At 27.3% G+C, this 22,276-nt stretch overlaps 1 protein-coding gene across 1 annotated transcript; it reads right to left on the minus strand.

The window, feature by feature from the left end:
- Positions 1-912: 912 nt before the first annotated feature.
- DMR6-1 (protein DMR6-like oxygenase) lies at positions 913-5,964 on the minus strand. Its single transcript, NM_001246911.3, is given in 4 exon segments — positions 913-1,627; positions 1,757-2,081; positions 5,315-5,562; positions 5,649-5,964. Coding segments are annotated over 4 exon segments (1,014 nt in total). The 5' UTR covers positions 5,847-5,964; the 3' UTR covers positions 913-1,384.
- Positions 5,965-22,276: the final 16,312 nt, after the last annotated feature.

Genomic DNA, 22,276 nt, shown 5'->3' on the forward strand with positions numbered 1-22,276 from the left:
TGTGTATAGTGTTTAGTCGATGCACTGATACATGTATTAGATATGTATCACACCAATTACGTGCTGAATTAATGCTGATTAATGATCTGTTACCGTAAATTAAGATGTTTTTGTTAACAAGTTTAATTGTTTCGTTTTTTCCCCGTTTTATTCTTAACACTTTTTAAGTTACCATGTATCATTTACCATGTATCACTACAGTCTAAAGTATCACGGCACAACAATTTTAAGGAAATTTTAGTAAATACTAAATTTATCGGGACAGAGTGTAATTATTGAATTATACTATGAGATTCCTTAAATTTTTACTATAAAAAATTTATAAATTTTAAAAAGCCCACTAAACAGGCCTATTAAAAAAATCAAAATAACAAAACCGAACCGAAATAATAAAAATCAAATCGAACAGAAATATTTTTGATTTGGTATTCGGTACACATTGTACAAGAATCAAAAATCGAAAAAATAAAGAAAAAAAAACCGAAATCGAATTAACGAATGCTCACCCCCAGAGAGGCGCCTAAATGGATCAACAATTTCTTGAACATAAGTGCACCACTAAAAAACAGAAAAAAATATATTGAGTGGATTATGATTCCTAGTTATCAAGGTAAATAATCGTAACACATAACCAAATGTACTATTAACAAGAAGCGTGTCAATATAGATAACATATACATAAAAATCTAATTTTGCATAGAAATCACGAAATCACATGCACCATTTAAAATATATAAATCTCTCTAGTGGCAAGTTTTATTAATATGGTACTTTCCAGGATCTTCTTAATTTGTTTAACAAATAGAATGAAGAAGCAGGATATAGAAAAGTAGAGGGAATTTAACACCAAAATTGTGAAGATGGCCTCACAAAACTAAGATGAGTAAACATGACCCCACACGAACATCGATGTTTTAATATATTATCATAGCCTTCAATAACTCATACAGTGAAGTAAATACAGTAAACAATGAAATTACTGCTACAAATTATTATTATTCCAACGTAGTCCATTTCTCCAGCCCAATTGCTAACACTACTTGACAGTAACAAAACATTGGAGCAGTCATGTAATTTGGGTAAATCAACAAGGTAATTGGTGTCTCCATTTTTCTTATTTCAACCTAGTTTAATTCCCACCCCAGAACTATAACTCGAATCTAAAAAAAAAAAAAAAGTACTGAAAGTGGTACTACTTATGATTTCGCGTCATTTGGTTTGCTGACTAAATTATATTGGCATTGGATGGGATATTCAGGATTAAGTTTGAGATTAAATTTATATTCTGTTTGATTGAACGTCTAGATTTATCTCACCCTCAACCAAACAAAGTATAAATTTAATTCTAAACTTACTTCCGGGACATCCCTATGAACCAAACGACTTAGTTCTTGAAAAGTTCCAAACAATGTTGCTGGTCCAAATTCCTGCTCCAGAACTTGTTGTAATACTCAGCATACGTAAAGTCTTGATAAATCACTGGAGATCCATCTTCTGTCAGCAGCTTTGGTGCACTGATTTTCGCGCTATCACACGGACATAGAAACGAAGCCACTGACATCCTAGCTTGATCTGAATTCACAATAGCTCGATGCCATACACTTCTGTACTTACCGTTACTTACTGCCTGCACAATCACAATTTTCTATTAGATTCGAATTTCATACAATAATCCAACGACTACCTAATATCTCCAATGAGTTGCATAAAGATTATTATTATTAACTTATAACGATTTGAAGGAGTTGTGGTTTACCTGCAATTGATCCCCAAGATTAATGACAAAGGCGTCAGGTTGAGGTTTTACAGCTAACCATTTGCCATCTTTAAGAACTTGAAGACCCGCAACTTGCAAGTCTTGAAGAAGAATTGTAAGTGAATTTGGATCAGTATGGGCCGGAAGCCCATAAGTAAGTTCTGGTTGTGGACAAGGAGGATAATAATTGATAGCCATATGTTGTCCTTGTTCACCCAATACATCTTTTATACACTCTTTATCTAACCCCAGGCTTTCTGCTATGGCTTCTTCTAATCTAAATCCGAGTTGACGAATTTCCCTGCAATATCTGCTCACGATTTCCCTGTAACAACGACTATTTACATTAATTCTTCGAATATTAATGCATTTTATTATGTACGAGTGTTTTGGGCGTAATCAGTTGGGATCCAAAAAAGGCACTACTGGCTTTCTAATTCAACATCTCCACTCACTTTTTATTATTTTATCAAATGCTCTATAATTGAACTAAAAGCCCCATTATTCATTGGCTTGGCTTACGTTATGCCATTTGAATTTATGTTGCAAGTCACTTTCATTTGCTAAATTAATCCTGAAAAAACGCGTTTTTTTAGCCATGAAACTCAACAAAATCAGCATATTCTTATCTTTCACGTTACAGATCCTCATTGCTTACCCACCTTCATTTTTTTTGTTTAAAATATAACTTAATTGTCATCATTACTCATTAGTATACAAACAGAAAAATTAAATACTTATGTAAAATATCGCTCCGAGTCTATAATGAGTAAAAATAAACAATTTGTTCCAATATTTATGACATCTATACGTTTTGAGTTTAATTTTAATTAAAAATTTGCGCATAAAATCTTTAATTTTTTGGAATGAAATTTATATATTTGTAAACTACGTAAAAAGTACTATGAGTCATAATAATTGATAATTTAACATGTTTAAAAGATCTATGAAAATTTTATGATCAAACGTAAACTAATTTGACTCTTCAAATTCAAAAGATGATATCTAAAATGAAACGGAGAGAGCATAAACTACTTGTTTATTGGACAATAATTGTTAGACGAATAACCTATATAGAGAAGTCTAGAAGCAGGTTTTCCCCGACATGTTTGCTTCGTAACCAAGGGTAATATGGTCATTTGCTGTGTTAATTGTATTTTTCAACATTCGAGATTGTCAAAGGGCACTGTTACTTTTTGGGTACACAAATTGGAAAATTCAAGGGTCGAGACACTTTGTTATGGGGGTACATAAAACTAATAATATTATATTTATCTTGTTTATTTAATGTTGTTTGTCCTTGTTCGGCTTAATTATAGCGCAACATGTTACACTAGAAAATTAATTCGTTTCTCGACTATTCTTCACTTTAAAGAAAAGATCTACAAATTTCAATTAAAAAAACTTATATAATTTCTTTATTGAGCACTCTTTTATTTACTTTTTGAGCAAGAGGTAGATAGAAGGTATAAAATATCTATGCCCACATTCAAAAGTCTAGATTCAAGCCTTATAATATGGAAATTTGATAAATTTATGCAATATAACTATATATTAGTCCAATCATAAAATTTTGGATATTGACACTTGGGAATGAAAAGAACTGGGGAAATTGTACGACAAGAACGAAAATGATGGGTCTGAAATTGTCAAAAGCAGTATAAGTCATTTATGGGCTGGGATGGATTAAAATGAATTTAATTTTAAAGGAAATTATGTATTTGCTATATCAAAAAATTTCAGAGGACAAATATGTATTTAAAGGCTTTACAATATTAAACTTAACGATATTTAACTAATGTCGATAAATATTTAAGCATTTTTTATTAATATATTTATTTATTATCGTTTAAAGTTATTAATAAATTATTTGATTTAAGGTTATTATGTATCTCTTTTTATAATAAAAGAAAAATTCGTATCAAAATATAATAATTAACATATAATTGGATCGATAAAAAGCGAGCGAGTGAATATTTAAAGAGGTTAAAAGTACTTTTTGTGTAGCAAATAGAAACAGTACTTGCTTTAAACCAAAAAAAAAAATAGGAAGGAAAAAAAGAAACAGTAGAGCTTGCCAAAAAAAGAAAGGCAATTAATACTATTTCTTCATATTTATGCAACATTTTTTACTTAAACATAATATATTAGTAAGGTATAATAATTTTTTAAATTTGTGATATAAAATAAATATTAAATATTGATGTAATTAATAAATAAAAATTATTCTAATAAAGAAATCCGATTTTGAGTCGACCCGAATCATGAGTTAAGGCCACCCATCACCTATCACTTTTGTCGGCTTACGTAACTGTATTGACGTCATCACTAGGATGACGCACTCATTGCTTATGTGTCGATTAATGGACAAATATAGGCACTATGATGGCGTCATCAAATTTGTCAGCCATGACGTAATATATAATAAGTTAATTAATATATTCTATATGGTACTACATCTTGAGACAATATTTTATTTTTGAAAAAGAAAAATAGGATTACTATGACATCTTGAAATAGTCAAATATGGCTTCACATGCTTATTTCTGTCAATCTCTGACATTAAACTTTATTTTTTTTCTTTCCAAAAATCAAAATTCTACATTTTTCTTCCTTATGGTTACTCTAATTTATGTGGCTATTATATTTTTTGTTATCGGAAGTTGAGGAATCGCAACAAAATTATTGACTAGGTCAAGGCCACATCTATGAAAAAAAATCGTCATCCAATATTTGAACATACTTGTGGGAAATATAGGTGACCAAAATCAAATTTAATATTAAACTCTATTTTATTTTAATTAAATTTTAAGTTTTCTTATAGTATAAATTGAATTTTTAAAAAAAATCTAGATTAAATATTTTTATTAATAAATATATAATATTTTACAAGTTTAATTAATACAAAATTGAGGGAATACTTCTTAAACACAAAGTTGAAATATGAAAGAAGGAGGAAAAGAAAAGGTCAAGAAATTAAAAATGGTTGGGACATTAAAAGGGAACATGCATTCTAGAAAAATCAATTGAAAGGTTAGCTAGGTAGATTAGGTAGTTCTAATTATTAGAGAATCATCTTCTTCTTTTTTTATTTTTATGTTTTTATAAATATATATTTTGAATGAGTTGACTCTTCTTAGAAAGAAATAAATTATTACCTAATTAAGAACTATTTTTTTTTTATATATATATATTAGGTAGTTCTTTAATTTTATAACGAAATTTTATTGAGGATATTTACATTCTATAACATTGACAAACATCTGACACGCATCTGACACATGTTCTATTTTTTAATATATGTGATGTACATGCACTTATTTTAAAGGATGCAACACTTCTCAGTTTGAGCCTCGTATTTCTCTTATACGCGTAAACAACTTAGATACTTGACAACATCTCATACGACATATTATTTGAGGTTACTTCCAATCCATGCATTACTATACAGACAAAGTGGTTGACGTATATAATGATAATAATAATTGAAGTATGACTCAGATAGCAATGTATATTAACATAAAGAAAGTAATTAAACAGTTAATTAATGGTGTTTACCTGAAAGATGATGGATTAGAAGGCCATTCAGGAGCATACTTCTCTAGAGGATAACAATGAAGTCTGAGATAATCTCTCCAATTATGAACTGTCTCCTTTTTAACATTAAAACTTGTTGATAATCTCATGGTCTTTGAAGGATCATCTGAATATAATTTTAGTTTCTCTTCTACTGGTAAATTGAAAAATTCCCCAGCTACCCCTAGCATTTTCTCTGCAACTTCCTTTGGTACACCATGATTAATTACCTAAAAAGTAGTCATAAAGTCGATTATTATTTTTATCGTTAATAATCGAAAAATATTTATTAATTCATGAATCCAACGATAAGAACCTGAAAGAAACCATAAGTTTGACAAGCTTCTCCAATTTGACGAATTATTTGAGCTTGATCTCCGCAACTTAAGTCAATTATTGGAACATTTTCACAATCGACCACTTCCGATAGACGTGGTCTATCGGATTCGGGTCGGATGTAACTTTGAGGAAGAGTAGAGTGGTTGATTCCGCTAGAAATAACTTTGGTTTCCATGGAATCTATGGCTTATAATATATATGGAGTTGCATATAAATATAATTAAATTGGAAAAGTAAAGAAGGAGTAATAATTTTTGAATTACAAATGAAAGAAGATTTGCTCACAATATTCTTATTCATCCTTCTGAGAAAGTTCATATTATATAGAGAGGTACACAGGGCTAGTTATCCCCATGTGTCATATCACCGCACCTATTTAATATTATTAGAAAAATATCATTTGAATTTTCTCTTATTTAGCTAAACAAGAAATTAAGATGAATGTATATAACTAGTATACGGCTTCTTCTAAAATTATTCTTAGATAAAACAAATTTTTAAATAGAATAATATATTTTTTAATGATTTTTTATTAAGTAAATGAGATTTAACACGGATAGAAAATAATTAGATATGACTGAAAATTTGTGTGAAATTTCTCTTTGTGTTTAGCCATAGTATTTGGAAAATATATTTTATTTTTTTATAAAAATATAACATAAATTTAAAAAACTATAACAACTAACCATAAGTTTGTATTAAGTTAATTGAATCTTCGTTGCAACAAATAACAAGTAGTATCCATGAGAATTGTGATAGTTTTGGAGTGAGTCAAACAAGTATCATTCCATACACAGTGAAGTAGACAAAACACACAACTTTATTACCCTGAGCCAATTGTTCATTATTTTTATCAATAACCCCATTTCATCACTTTCATATTCACTAAATATTTCATCACTATTTTGGTGTTTACGTAAAAAATTATGTAATACAACACAAACAATTACTACAGGGGGTATTTTTGTAAAAGATAAAAGTTTAGTGTAAATTTTTAATTTTTAAAAGATCCCAAATAATGAGATTTGATTCATATACTATGAAATATTAGTATTTGAAAATTGGGATATTTGTCAAAAATATTTGCCAAATTATGACAAATTGTATGGACAAACAATAGTTGTCAAATTTCCCCCCAAATATTACTTGAGAAATCTATGACGAAACAGGGCCTAAATGTTATAATTATTGTTTAGTGAAATTCTAATTGGCAACTATAGTTTCGCCTAAATTAGCTATTTGTCTTATTTGTATATAGTCATGAATTGTGTAATTCAATTCTTCATTATATAAATTTAGAATTTTATATATGCTTATCCTTATTAATTTTATATGATTTATAAAAAAGCTATAATAAAATATCAAATTTGTATATTGGTTAGCGAAATAGATAAATGAAGTTTTGAAAAAATTCTAAATATATAAATAGAGAATGCGTATATATTTACCTTTTTGTAAATTCATAAATAAAATCGTTATCTTCATAGCAAATAAAACTATAGATATTGAGTGTAATTAGTCTATTATAGTTGTCCTAGAATACTATTTTCTACTCCCACCACTTAAAGTTTTTGTTTATTTTCCAATATAATCTATTTTCACAAAAATATCTTTTATACATGATATATTTAATATCACAAAATTATAAATATTTTAATACATTTTATATATCTCTTAATTCATATCACAAAATTTAAGATTCTGCTTTATTTTTTGAAACTTGTAATAGATAAAAAAACACAGTTAATTAAAGTGAGTAGAGTACTATATATTAATTCGTAAATCTGACCATGTTCATCAGATTCTTTGTACTTTTAACCAATAGAGTAAATCAGATTATTATATTTTTTCACTTAAAAAATAAATATTAAAATGAAAATACATTTAAAATAAGAGCTACATACTTTACTAAATCAATTAATTTATAATTCAGTAGATAACCAATTACGAACTACTTTAATCTCCTTTATAGTTAATATATTATGGATAATGTCAAATATCCCCCTCAAACATATGTCCGGAATTTTAGAGACACACTTATACTATATTAAGGTCCTATTATCATTCTAAATTTATTTTATTAATAATTTTTTATTTTTTTTACTTTCGTGGCACTATCTTGAGATCGAATGCTGATTAATTTTTTTTCAAACTAGTGCCATATAGGTTGAAAATAGGTAAAAAGTCATTTAAAAAATAAGTTTAAAAGAATAATAAGACCTTAATATAATATAAGTTTGTCTCTGAATTTTGGACATAGATCGAGAGAATACTCGTATATTTTTCTAGTATGATAACCGACCTGCCTGATATGGATTTGATCATGTCTTTTTAGACTGGTCAGATTCATACGATGTGCCGACGTCAATGAGAAAAGCAAAAGTTATTTCTTTTCAGAAAATAAATGTTTGGACAAAAATGATAAATAAATAATAAAAAGTTAAATAATGTAATTTATGATTATAGTTAATACTTTTTACAAGATTTTGGTAAGACTTTGAGATAGATATACTCTCCACGTAAAAAAGAGGAGTTGTCTATACGATATATGGTCAGTATGTGAGGATATTTACTTCGAACACTAAAAAAAAAAAAAAAAAACAAGATAGCCAACAGATATCACTAACAAATTAAGTTGGTTAGTATTTTAATAACAAATTATCGATATATTTTGAACTGAATTATATTTTAAAATTTAACAACGAAATTCTAACAGATTATCAATTAAATTCTTGTTGACTAAGTATTTTAGTTGGTAAATACGACAGGAAAAATGAAGCCAAATCTACTATCAATGGATTTTTACCAAATGAAATATTACTAATGCACACCTTTTGTTGATATTATTACTAATGAAGTATATATTGATTGGTAATATGACAAAAAAAATATTTATACAATTTATTGAAATATTACCTTTTCAAACATTTACTAACAATACGATTGTGTGCTAAATTTACCAATAAATATAAAAGTGTTGGTAAATTATACAGTAACGAAATGTAATTTATTGGTTCACTTGTCAATTAATATTTAATTAGTTGGAAATTTTATCGACGAATAAATATTGTAGTTAGTAATTATCAACATCATTGAATTAGTTGGTAATATACCAATCGACCATTTATCCATCGTTAAAATTTATCAACATATTAATTATTAGTTGGTAATATTACATATCCATGTTTAGTCGAATAGTAACTATTACCAACTATGATAAAATTTAGAGAAAATGCACAAGTACTCTCCTACACAATGTCCGAAATCCTAGAAACACACCTTAACTAATTAAAATAAGGTCCTATTATCCCGCTGAATTTATTTTTTATATAATTTTGTGTACCTTTTTGGCTTACGTGACATTCAAATATCTCCCACGCACCTCAATTGCGTGGGGTCTTGGAGTGTGCCTCGTTAGACAAAAGATGTATATAATTACAAAAAATAATATTTTAGGGGGTAATAGGACCTTAGTTTAGTTAATGTATGTCTTTTAAATTTCAGTAATAGTCTAGGGGGTCACTTGTGCATTCTCTCTAAAATATATTGGTAAATTGTTGATAACTAACTTATTTTTGAATAGTTGGTAAATTCACCAATGAAGTTATATTTTTGGGTAAATTCCTGTCTAGTGTTAAGGCTTTCATATTTAGTTTGTGTCATTAAGCGTTTTAACTTTAAAATTTTAACCAAAATTTGACTTTATTCGATATTTTTGGTACACGTTCTCAAATTGAAACTTTGAGAGTGTCATTAGTTTCGAAAGGTCATTTCTGATCTAATGGGAAGGTTGGTTCAAGTTTTGAAGCTTTCATTTTTATCTAGTAGGATGGTTAATTCAGGTTTTAAGACTTTCGTTTTAGTGTGTGTCGTTAGGTGTTTTATCTGATAAAGTTTGATCAAAACTTAACTTTGGTCATTATATTTGATAAATGTGCTCATATGAGAATTTTGTTAGTGTTGTTAGATGTAGAAGGTTTAATTTTTATGCAATAAGATAGAGTTCGAGTTACGAGGCTTCCGTTTTTTGCTGTGCCGTTAGGAATTTTAACTTTTGTCCTAAATTTTACTTTAATCAATAGTTTTGGTAATCGTGCTCGAATTGAAATTTTATCACCACAATTAGCCATATGAATTCAGTTTTGGTTTCATAGGATGGTTGATTCAGATTTTAAGACTTTTATTTTCAGTTCGTGTCGTTAAGCGTTTTAACTTTTGACAAAAAATTGTATCAAGTCAATTCTTTTGGGAAACATGCTCAAATTTGACTTTCAACAACGCGGTAATCTTTTGAATGTCATTTTTCGTCTTATAGGATGGTTGGTTTGCATTTTTAGGTTTTCATATTCAGTTTATATTGTTAGGCCTTTTAACTTTTAATTTTTGGCCAAAATTTGATTTCGCTTAACATTTTTTGCAAACGTGCTCTGATGAGAATTATGCCAGGGCGATTAGTTTCGAAAGGTCATTTTTATATCTAATAGGACGGCCGGTTTAGGTTTTGAGGCTTCTATTGTAGTTTGTTCTGTTAGACGTTTTAATTTTTAATTTTTGGCCAAAATTTAGAGTTGGTCAATAATTTTTCTAAACTCTGAAATTAAATTTTTTGACATAACGATATGTGTCATATTGAGATTAATTTAACATGTTATCATAGATTACATTGTTTTATTCAAATATGATTTATAAATTGATATTAATATTTTTGAATTTATATTCATGCTCTTAGATTTTTTAATGTAATAAATTAATAAATATTTTACTATTGAATAATCATTCAGTTAATAATATATTAAACATATTGTCAATCAATATTAACCTAACATTAAACTTGAATGATATATTACCAACAAACTAACAATCAATTAGTAATTTTATGAGAAAAACAAATAGTCATACTTGTTGGGTTTTATTTGCCCTAAATTTCTTACCATAAATAGGTTTTCCTTGTAGGAAAAAGTTTTGGATTGACTAATCCTTTTCTTGTAGGGAAAGGTTTAGGATTCTATAAATACAGGCATATTCCTTCTAACTTAATTAGCATTCACAATGTAGTCTTAAGGGCTTTGAGAGTTTTGATTAGAGGGAGAATTTGTGGGTTATAAGCTTGATACGTTATCACTTGTGTGAGCTTCCCATGTATTCCGAGTGAATTGGTTGAGGTTATTTCTCTCTGTATTTTGTACTCTCATATTTATAATGGATTGCTCATCTCCTTTATGGACGTAGGTCGATTGACCGAACCACATTAAATCTTTGTGTCTTTTGGTATATTTCTCGTTGTCTTCTTACTCGTGGTCTTTTGAGGTTTGCTTTGCTAGCTTCCGCGTTTACACCTGCTTATTTTTGGTTCTAACAAGTGGTATCAGAGCCAGATTCAATGATGGAGTCAGGTTCAGTGGTTCGATAATCGATGATTGAACCAGGTTAGAAAGAGGTGTTCATCTTGACGGGTGTAGCTGTAGTCGCAACTTTTTTAACAGTAATGAAGATTTTGTTGGAGAAATTGTTTCAGAGAGGTTTTCTGTGTTGAGACATAAATTTTGCAAAGGAGATTATGGAGAGGAGAAGAAAGTTGTTGAAGATTAAGTCAAGAAGGTGGACAAATTTATTTTGTCAGAAATTCAGGCCAAGGGGGAGATTTGTTGGGTTTTATTTGCCCTAAATTTCTTACCATAAATAGGTTTTCCTTGTAGGAAAAAGTTTTGGATTGACTAATCCTTTTCTTGTAGGGAAAGGTTTAGGATTCTATAAATAGAGGCATATTCCTTCTAACTTAATTAGCATTCACAATGTAGTCATAAGGGCTTTGAGAGTTTTGGTTAGAGGGAGAATTTATAGGTCACAAGCTTGATACGTTAAATCTCTGTGTCTTTTGGTATATTTCTCGTTGTCTTCTTACTTGTAGTCTTTTGAGATTCGTTTTGCTAACTTCCGCATATACACCTGCTTATTTCCGATCCTAACAATACTAACGTATTTAAAATTTATTACCAACAAGTGTTGTGGTGTAGTGTAAGTACTCCTTCATCCTTAACCAAGAGGTCTCAGGTTCGATTTTCCTTGATTAAAGAGCCTCCATTGTTAGAGGGCGCTTTACCTCCAATGTGAAATTTTTCGATGTAAATTCGAATTTAGTCGGGTGAAAAATAAAAATAAAAAAATAAAAAAGTATTTAAAATTTGTTGGTAAATTACCAACATAAATTTTTTTGTAATTAAAATTGTCCAATTATCAATGTATGAATCGAATAATGAAGAAAATAATTTACTATCTCCTTTTCAATTCATTAGTAATACTAAATTAGTAATAGTAAAGGTACTAACGATGTACTAACAAAGTATTAGTTGGTGAATTTACCAACGAAAATTTCAGGGTCATGTTTCAAAATGTTATAACAACGTCGTTGGGTGTTTATCGACTAATTTTTGATTGATAAGTTTACCAATAAATTAAAATCGGTTGGTAATATTAACCGACGAACTTGTAAACAACGAATTAATATAAATTGGCATTGGTAGCTCAATTTGCCAACCAATTTGGTTAATTTACCAATGAATATTTTTTTTTTGGTAATTGAGATTTCTTTTGTTGTGAAATCAGAATCATATTCATTTCCTTTATATGGTTGCAGACCAAGACTCATTTCAATTAGTTATTTATGGATGTTGATGCATCTAGATTAAATTAAATTATTCATGTATTGTATGTTTAATATTAGACGTGAGGTTGAGGGTTGGAGAATTATACATTATATAAAAATAAGATGTGTAGTCTTCTTATATAGATTTTAGTCAAAAGTTTATTTGTAAACTAACTTTTGAGTTGAGTTAGATCCATTATTCATTTCTTTACATAATATAAAAGTCAAAGTTCTATTTGATTCGGGGTTCCACCACTGTATTGTATGTGAAAGAGGTGAATATATTTCTTTGTCCATGAAGAATTTTCGAACTAAAGCCGGGAGGGGGGGGGGGGGAGTCAATAGAAAGAATTTTGGCATCAAACAATAAATAATCACTTCTCTGCTTTGGGCTAAAAACTTTCTTTCTCTTTCTCAATCAAACATCATTTTTTCCCTCTTGAACTGGTAAGTTTTCATAAATCCTTTCAAGTATTTTTTTATATTAATAATTTTCTTGTATTGACGTGTGTAAAGAATACTGGCTGCAACAATATTTTTGGTTTATCGTTGTTTATCAAGGTTTTTGAATGAAAAAATTAGTTTTGATATTAATAATTTTCTTTATTGACGTGTGTGAAGAACACCGATTGCAATAACATTTTTGGTGTTTATCAAGATTTTTGAATGAAAAATAGTACTCCAAATCATGATTGTTAAAACTTTTTAATTTTTATTTATCAAAAGTGATATATTTTGTTGAAATAAAAATTTTATAATATTTTATTAATATAATGTTAAATTTCACTTGCACATTCAGATATTGAAAAAAAATTATTTAGTGTTCATATTTAGAGACCATATCTTAATATTCAGATATGTATTCAGATCAAAACACCCAGATCTTAATGGAAATCTTAAGGGCAACTTTCACATATACCAAATAAAAAATTCATATTTGTATGCTATAGCAAAGTATGCATAATTGCGCTCGCAAACATAGAAATTGTATAATTCGCTATACATATACAGTTGAAGCGATTGTATAAAACGAGAAAGAGAAAGACACTTGGGCAGAGAATTGTATAAACGAAGTGTATAAAACGAATTGTATGGTTATAAGTTTATAGAACGATTATATACAATTTGAATTTGTATAAAATGAGAAAGAGAAAGATAAAAGAGACTTGGACTGGGAATATACAATTGAATCAAATTGTATAAAATGAGAAAGAGATAAATTAGATACAATTTGAATTTGTATAAAACGAGAAAGAGAGAAAGGTAAAAGAAACTGGGCAGGGGAGTATTTTTATTGTATAATTATAAGTGTGTAGGACGAAAATATATGTACTTGCATGTGTATAAACTATTTTCTTACGCTTTATACAAACAGAAACGCAATTTATACATTTCGCTTCTGTTTGTATAAGTGAGAAAGGCGAGGGTTGCGAGCGAGATCTGGAAGAGGAGAGAAAGGGGAACAAAAATATATGTATCTATACAATTTTCTCTACTTTATACAAATAGAAACAGTTTTTATACACTTGTGTTCGTATAAAAAGTGAGGAAGCGAGCGAGAGATTGGAGCGAGAATGGAAGAGTGGCGAGCGAGATTTTTGAGAGAGAGGTGACTGGCAAATTTTGACAAACGTTTGCTATGGAGCACAATTAAATCAAACCCTAGCTACTCCATTTATTTTAGGTAATTAGTTCGTTATTATATACAATCATCCCAAATATTAATATTCAGATATATATTCAAAATCAAAACTTTTAATCTTAATGAAAACAAATAAGACCTCAATATTTAGTTTGATAAAAAAAAAATGTCAGAATCTATATACTATTATAGTGATAATTACAAAGATTACATTTAACTAGTCAATATATTGTTCATAGAGTAACCCTTTAATTGTTTTTTTTTTTTCATACCATAAAGTAGACTTAAATTTTTGTCCTACAAGTCAGCAAGCTTTCTCACATAGCGAACATCATATGCTTATTGATCCTCTTTATATAAATTTAACTTCGTTGTCATCTTTACGATTTTTCCACAAGTAGGGATGATCTAAATAGTAAACGAATATATTTGATGCATAAGATATATACTTCGACAAAAAAATCTGATATATATAAATATATATTCAGAGTTACGTGGTGTATAACGGTCAAAACTCAAGAGTCTTGACTAGTTGATAATGCTAAAATTGAGAAAATCTGCAATTTTTGTGGAAGCATTTTTAGAAAAAGTAAAAGTGAATGGAATACAAATAATATAAAAGGCAATTATTAAAGTAAAATGTGATTCCAGATGTATGGAGAAAATTAAGATATGCTCTCCTAGTGAGGGATGAAGGGAATAAAACTTTTCTTCATAGAATGTAATTTCCACTTTGGAATATATATTTATCTCACCAGCCACAACAACATGTTGTTGCGTTGTTGTCGATTGGCTATCGCAAGTCATCATTTAAAATTATCACTATCAATCATTATTAATAATTGTATATCACCGCCACTAGTTATTACTCACAATACCACTATTATAAGTTAACATCATTCACAATTTACATCAAAACCACCATCACTAGTCATTGTTATCATCAATCCACATGTTTTTTTAAAAACAATATTTTATTATTCCATATAATTTTTTAAAAAAAATTTCTTCTAAAAGATAAATTTTATATCTTCAAACGTTGAAAAAAAGGGTCTTAGTTACTAATTATTGTGTATTCGCATCTTATAATATAATGTTTTGATATTAATTTGTGTATTCAAACTTATATATTCGAATTAGTGTAGATATCAATATTCAAATATTAATATTTAGAGATGTAAATATTCTAACATTGGCGTGACTACAATAAAAATAATTTTTAGCGGCAATAAACAGATATATTAATAAAGAGTACTGAAGTCTTTATACCGGTATTAATTAAGTGTCATTAGATTCAATATCGCTTAAGTCTTCAGGGACAAATACAAAGAATAATAATTACTGTTAAAAATATATATTTAGCGACAATTATTTATTAATTATCACTAAAACTGTGCGTTTTAATTCAAAATAAAATAAAACAAAAAAGATTAGACACAACGTCAACTATTCCCAAAGGCCAAAGGGTGCATCACTTAAAATATAAATAAGAATATTTCTTCTATTTCCTGTATTAATAACTAAGTTATAACAAAATCACATGTATTATAATTATAATTGGTTTCTGGTTTTTCATTAATTAGAGAAGTTATACACATGTATGTATTATTGTTATATAGTATTAGTCAATGCTATTTTTTTATGTGAATATGAGGCAGCTTGAACATTAACAGCCAAGTAAATACTCTAGGCTGTGGTTGAACAATTCGACTTTAATTACAGCCCTTTCTTTCAACTCACCGCGTGTAAGTGATGTCTCAAAAGCCAACCACCAAAATTTGTGGTAGGTATTAGGATGATATCATCTCTTTCAACATCAGCACAGATTCAAAATTTAAAGACGATGAATGCATTATAACTGACGCAATAGCTTAACACATATTAATTAAAATATATGTAATCAAATATCAATATAATTTTATAAAACATAAGTATATGAAATTAATGTATGAGCATATAAATATAAATTTTTAAATGACTCTGCTAGGTAAAATTTACTTTGTAAAGCGATAGTTTTGAATTTTACTTTGCATGATCATGAGGTTGTATTTGAAACTAGCAGCTTCATAGATAAAAATGACAAAAGAAACATAAATGAAATTCGAATCTCACCTCTCAACCTCTCTGAGTGCAACATTTAAATCAGACTTGAAAATAGAAATTTGATATATAATAGTTTATTTTAAAAAATTTTTTATATGAATTCGAATTAATTGATGAAAAAAGACAAACAAACAACAAGGACCTTTAATTGCTTACTCCAATAGATTATAGATATATCATTACAACATAGATGCTGAAACTGACTGATGAAATTACCATCCTTTATTTCTGATTAAAAAAAAAAAAAGAAGATAATAATAAGGTACAAATGTGGCTCCTATTTTTCTAAAAGTATAGATTGGATTAAACGTGTTTTTTGGTGAGCATTATATGGATAATATATACCACAACATCAGTGCTACTCGTGGCCCCATAATTTTAAATCTTACTGTTGCTACAATAACAAAATGTGCACAATTATTTCAACTAGTGAATATATTTGACAAGTTAGTTCAGTTAGTACGTTATACAAAGACACAATAAATTTCATGTTCACTTCAAATAAATAAATAAATAAATAAATAAATTCAAGATGCATTAGACTCATCCAGTTTAAACTATATTCCTATTTAGTAAATTTTGCTTTTAAATATGATAAATAAATTGAAATGAGAATATGTTATTCGAGTTTTACGAAACAGTCGTACCCAAAAAGGAAAGTCAGGACTTCTAAATTGGTTTAGAAATTGCAGTAGGAATGGTCCCATTGAGTCATTTTCAAGAAACAATACAACTTATTATTATTAATTAGTTGGCGGACGGATTTGATTGAATTTAATAATTTTAATTTTAAATAAAAAATATTAATATGATTAGATCTCAAAAAGTAAAATTTTAAATATTGAATCCAAATTATAAGTAACTGTAATCTGGAATCCCATTTTTTCATTAGGCAGAGTGTGCAAACATGACATGTGACTAATGTTGGGGATCAATAGATAAGTGACTTATTATTTAAACATGAAATTGACTTTCAAGGTTTTTTTAATTCCATAAAATTTCAGCGTATTAAAAAGGAAAACTTTTATATTAATGTCTAATGAGATGGATGATTTTTTCTATTAAATTTTGACAGATCTTTTTTTTTATGAGCTAATTTTTAGAGTGTAAATTAAATACAAAATCTAATTTTACGTGACATTATTTCTTAAAAAATATGTCAAGTCAATATAATAATTCTCAGGCTCGGCAAAAACGAGACTAGGGACCATGCTCCCCGCTTTCTTCCTGTGGTTACTATTAGAATACAAGCCAAGGAACTCAAAACCACAACACAAGCAGTTCTGATTCGTGTAGTAATTCAGTTCTGATACATAATCAATCCTATTAGTTTTGTTCATTACTAAAATGAATCGAATCCTATCAAATATTTCTATTTCTCCTTTGAAGATGTTCCATTAGATTGAGATGTCGACAACCAGCATCACATGTTACTCTTATTTTGTGGATCCAAACACTTGATGTCCACTACTAGGAAAAAAGAAAGAAAATGTTATCATAGCCTATTATGAGGTGGAAAAATTATTTTTGATATTATTTTGAAATTTTTTAAACCTTTAGCCACGCTATTGAAATAATGCATGCATTTGCTTTTTCTAAAAGGACAATAAGTATATGCCTAATTTGCACTTCAATGAATTTTCACATCTAAAATAATTTGAAATGTTTTGTGATATATGGATATATTAATTTCATATTCAATGTACCTCAGTTTTGACTCTTTCATTATATCATATGATTGAGAATTTAACTAATCAACTTTTGAGGGGACTGCATGTTTTGCGTGTTAACTATTTGATGTCGACGAGTTATAGCAATCTTGGTAGGGTGTGTTTGAAAAATATTTTTGTTTATAATATTTTTAGGGTAACTTTCCTATATAATAAATATAAATTTTAAATTTGTATGATATGTCAAAGTTTGCATAATTGCACTCCATAACAAATTTATATATGTACAATTCGTCATACATATACAATTGAAGCGAATTGTATAAAACGAGAAAGAGAAAAATTATATACAATTTGAATTGTATAAAACGAGAAAGTGAGAAAGGAAGAATTGAATTATATAAAACGAGTAAGAGAGAAATTATATAGAATTTGAATCTGTATAAAACAAGAAAGAGAGAAAGACAAAAAGAGACTTGTGCAGAGAATATACAATTGAATCGAATAGTATAAAATTAGAAAGAGAGAAATTATATACAATTTGAATTTGTATAAAACGAGAAATACAAAATAGAGTTGGGCAGAAAAATATTTGTATTGTATAATTATAAGTGTATAGGACGAAGATGTATGTATTTACATGTGTTTATACAATTTTCTCTCACTTTATACAATTAGAAACATAATTTATACAATTTATAAGAGAGAGACGAGCGACAGGAAGCGAGCGAGAGAGAATATGAGGAAGAGAAGGACTGACAAACAGCTTGCTATGAATTACAATGTATAAATAAATTTATACAAAATCAAACAATTTATATAAAATTGAATGTATCTAGCGAATTATACAAAATCAAAAGCTCCACAGCAAATCAAATTTTACTATGAAACATAATTATTCAAACTATAGGTATAACATACGAATATTATTTTAATAATATTTACCATAGATGAAAGTAGCACTTTAATTTTCTTGAGATATTTTTAAAATAATATTATTTTTCTTCTTAGAATCAAACATAAGATAATAATAATTAAATTATTATTCCAAGAAAAAGAAATTCCCATATTGTTTGATTCGAATTTTCTTAAAAGATTTGGAGAGATGAAATAAAGTAGAGTGATTTGGACAAGGCACTGTGCACCGCCATCTTGTTTGGATTGAAGTGCAGAGAAAAGGATTTAAGTGAGCCATCTTTTTTGGAAAATATAAGAAGAAGAAAACAATGAGACCAAGTCATATTGACTTTGTCAATTGCTATATATAGCAGTGTTTAATTAATCAGGTACGAAATTTAAGATTTTTTTTTTTAATAAAATGAAAGAATATAAAAAAGTTTAAGTTTTGTGCAATGTTGATATAACAAAAATTTTCACACCATTATATAAATTTTAAAGATAAATATGGTAATTTAATTAAGTATTAATTAAATATTCTTTTGAATATAATTATAATTATGGTTAAAAAAAAGGAAAGGTAAGTCCTCTTTCTTCTCTGACTAGTATTAATTTTATAATTATATTCTTAATTAACCAAGTTTATTTGCTTTTCTATATCTGATTTGTTTTCAAGGAAAGTTATTCTTTAATATCACAAATATTTTCTTGTTTTTCGTTGTTTTTTTCTTTTAAAATTTTGGCAAAGTCATGATCTGTGAACACAAAGAAGAAGATTTTTAAAAAATAAGTAGTAATTTATTATTCTAATATGCAGTATTACAATATCTCAAATATTCTGAAGAACAAAAGGTTGATAATAATATAATCACTAATACAAATATAATTATTGTACCTTAGAAAATTTCCATACAACTTGTAAACATAATTTAATTGAAAATAATTGAAAAATTAGTACAACAAAAGAAGACAGAAATACTAAAAAATAAAACAAGAAAATAAAAAGATAGAACCAATATATCAAATAAACTTGTTAGTTAAAAAGATAAATATGAACTAATTTTGGTTCGAGAGAAGACTATGACTCAACTTTCTTTTGCCATATTTTATTGTAATTATAATTATATTTAAAAATATATTTTTATTAATTATTTATTAAGTTTATTATAAAAATTACTTGATAGTGTAAAAAATCTTATATACTAATTACGCACAAAATTTAAATTCAAAAATAAAATAACTTTTAAATAAAAATGTATAATGTACTTTTTGAGATAGGGTGTACGTGAGGAATGTAAATGCTTTTCAGAAAAAAAGTTAAGTTTTAAAATAATTAAAGTTTTATAAAAATATATTTGCATATCAGTTACGATAATTTAAAATATATTTAATATTTTTTTCCTTTATTAAAAAAGTAAGAATATTTTTAATTTTTTTTTTTCACACCAAACATATGGTTCATATATTAGAAGGATAGAGTAATAGTAATGATTAGCCAATTCCCTCTTATTGAAGTCAAAAAGCTCAAAAATGCTATTTTTATTTTGTTTGGTTTCGCCGTCCGACAGCAAAATGGTGATAGAGAAATAAGAGTTAGATAACCTTTTAATTCTTTGTGCAGACGTATAGAACCTTTCAACGAGATAGTGCTTTTTCAACTCTCTCAAAATGGAATCTAATGGTGATAGAGAAATAAGAGTTAGATAACCTTTTAATTCTTTGGTTGTGTAATGATTTTTGAAGAAAATGATGTCCTATACTGATTTATTTTAGAGAAAATTGTATATAGTGATAAATTTTTAATTAAAATTAAATATTATAATTATATTTTGATTTAATTATGTCATGTAGTAAATTGTCTGTCAGTCGCTTTTTTTCTCAAATTTTCGCTCGCCATTTTCCCTCTCTCGCTCTTTCTCGCTTTTATACAAACACAAATGTAAAAAAAATGTGTTTATATTTAATATAAACAAGAGAAAATTGTACGTATACATATATTTTCGTTTTCTTCTCCCAGATTTTGCTCGCCTCTCTTGCTTATACAAACAAAAAGAGAACGTATAAATTGTGTTTCTGTTTATATAAAACGAGATAAAATTGTATATACACATGCAAATACATATTTTTTTTTCAACTCTACATGCAAATGCATATATATATATTCGGCATATACACTTATAATTATATAATATAAATAATCCTCTGCCCAAGTTTCTTTTGTCTTTCTCGCTTTTCTCGATTTACACATAAACAAATTATATAATTGATCTTTTGTATACAACTGCTTTCTTTTGTATCTGTATATCAAATTATACAAGTGATTTATTTGTATATGTATACTGAACTGTACAACTATTTCTTTTTTGCATATATATAGCAAATACACATTTGTTTTTGTTATGGAACACAATTATGTAAAGTATGATTATAACATATAAATATAATTTTTATATTTGTTATATACAAAGTTGCTCTTTATTTTATGATCTTGGTTAATTTTCATATTTTTCTCACATGATATTATTTATATATAATTCTGATAACTTTGGTTTTAGTAACTCTTTTTTTATTTTTATATAAAATGCCTAAGTTGTTTATTATAGTGTGAATGTCTCTCGAATCAATTCAAACCGTAAATAATATTTCTATTTATTTTTTACCTAACCTTTGTAAATAATTTTCGAAAAAAATTACTTCATGCCACATTCTTCGCTCTTGATGGATATATGGGAGGTGGAATAATTGTGAATGCCTGGTTCAATGGTTGCTATCGTGTTAAACAGTACATTTGTTTTCGTCTTAGGATTAAATATTTGAATCATTTTTTTACTGATTTAATATTTGATATATATATTGATTACTAATATTAGTTATGTATTTTTTTTTCTATTCACTCATGATTTGATCTAATTGATCCAATTATGATAGTGAAAGAGGGGACTCTATTTCTTTTTACAACTACGAAACCACACTATATATATATAACTAAAAGTAAAAAAGTGATAATTAAATTCTTTTATAATACATATTGAGGCAATATTATTATGAATGAAACTTGATGCTTTGTTTTTTGGAATTATCACTCTAAGATGGAGTATTTTTTTAGAAAAGTAGTCAAACACAATTTGTTAACAAATTTTGACAAAAAACTTAAATTGGTCAAATAAAATTGCTACTTTTGGAAACTATTGAAATAATTTTTTAAAACAAAGTTCGACTAAACAGAGTTAGGCCCGTTTGAATTTACGATATGATCATGAGGTAAAATTATTTGAATATAAAATTTTGATGTTAGTATATTTTATTATAAACATAGAAATTTCATAAGTTCTAAAATTATTAAAATAGCCCAATTGTTTATTCAATATCATCAAATAAATTAAAAAACTATAAAATCGTATAATAAATTATTAGAAAGTTATTTGTTCTCCACTTAAGCAATTGTTTTATCAATATATTTGAGTAAAAATGAAACACCTTTCAAGGGTTATTCAAGATTTTATCACTCAATAATTGTGAAGTGTGAGTTAAAGTGATTATATGTTGGTGAAAATAATAAATTTTATGTCGCTGAGAATAATAAATTTTAAAAAGTAATGATATGATTATAAATTTTATTAACATGTGAAATAAATTGTTTAGTAGATATA

Source organism: Solanum lycopersicum, chromosome 3 (assembly GCF_036512215.1).
Source record: "Solanum lycopersicum chromosome 3, SLM_r2.1".
Lineage (NCBI taxonomy): Eukaryota > Viridiplantae > Streptophyta > Magnoliopsida > Solanales > Solanaceae > Solanum > Solanum lycopersicum.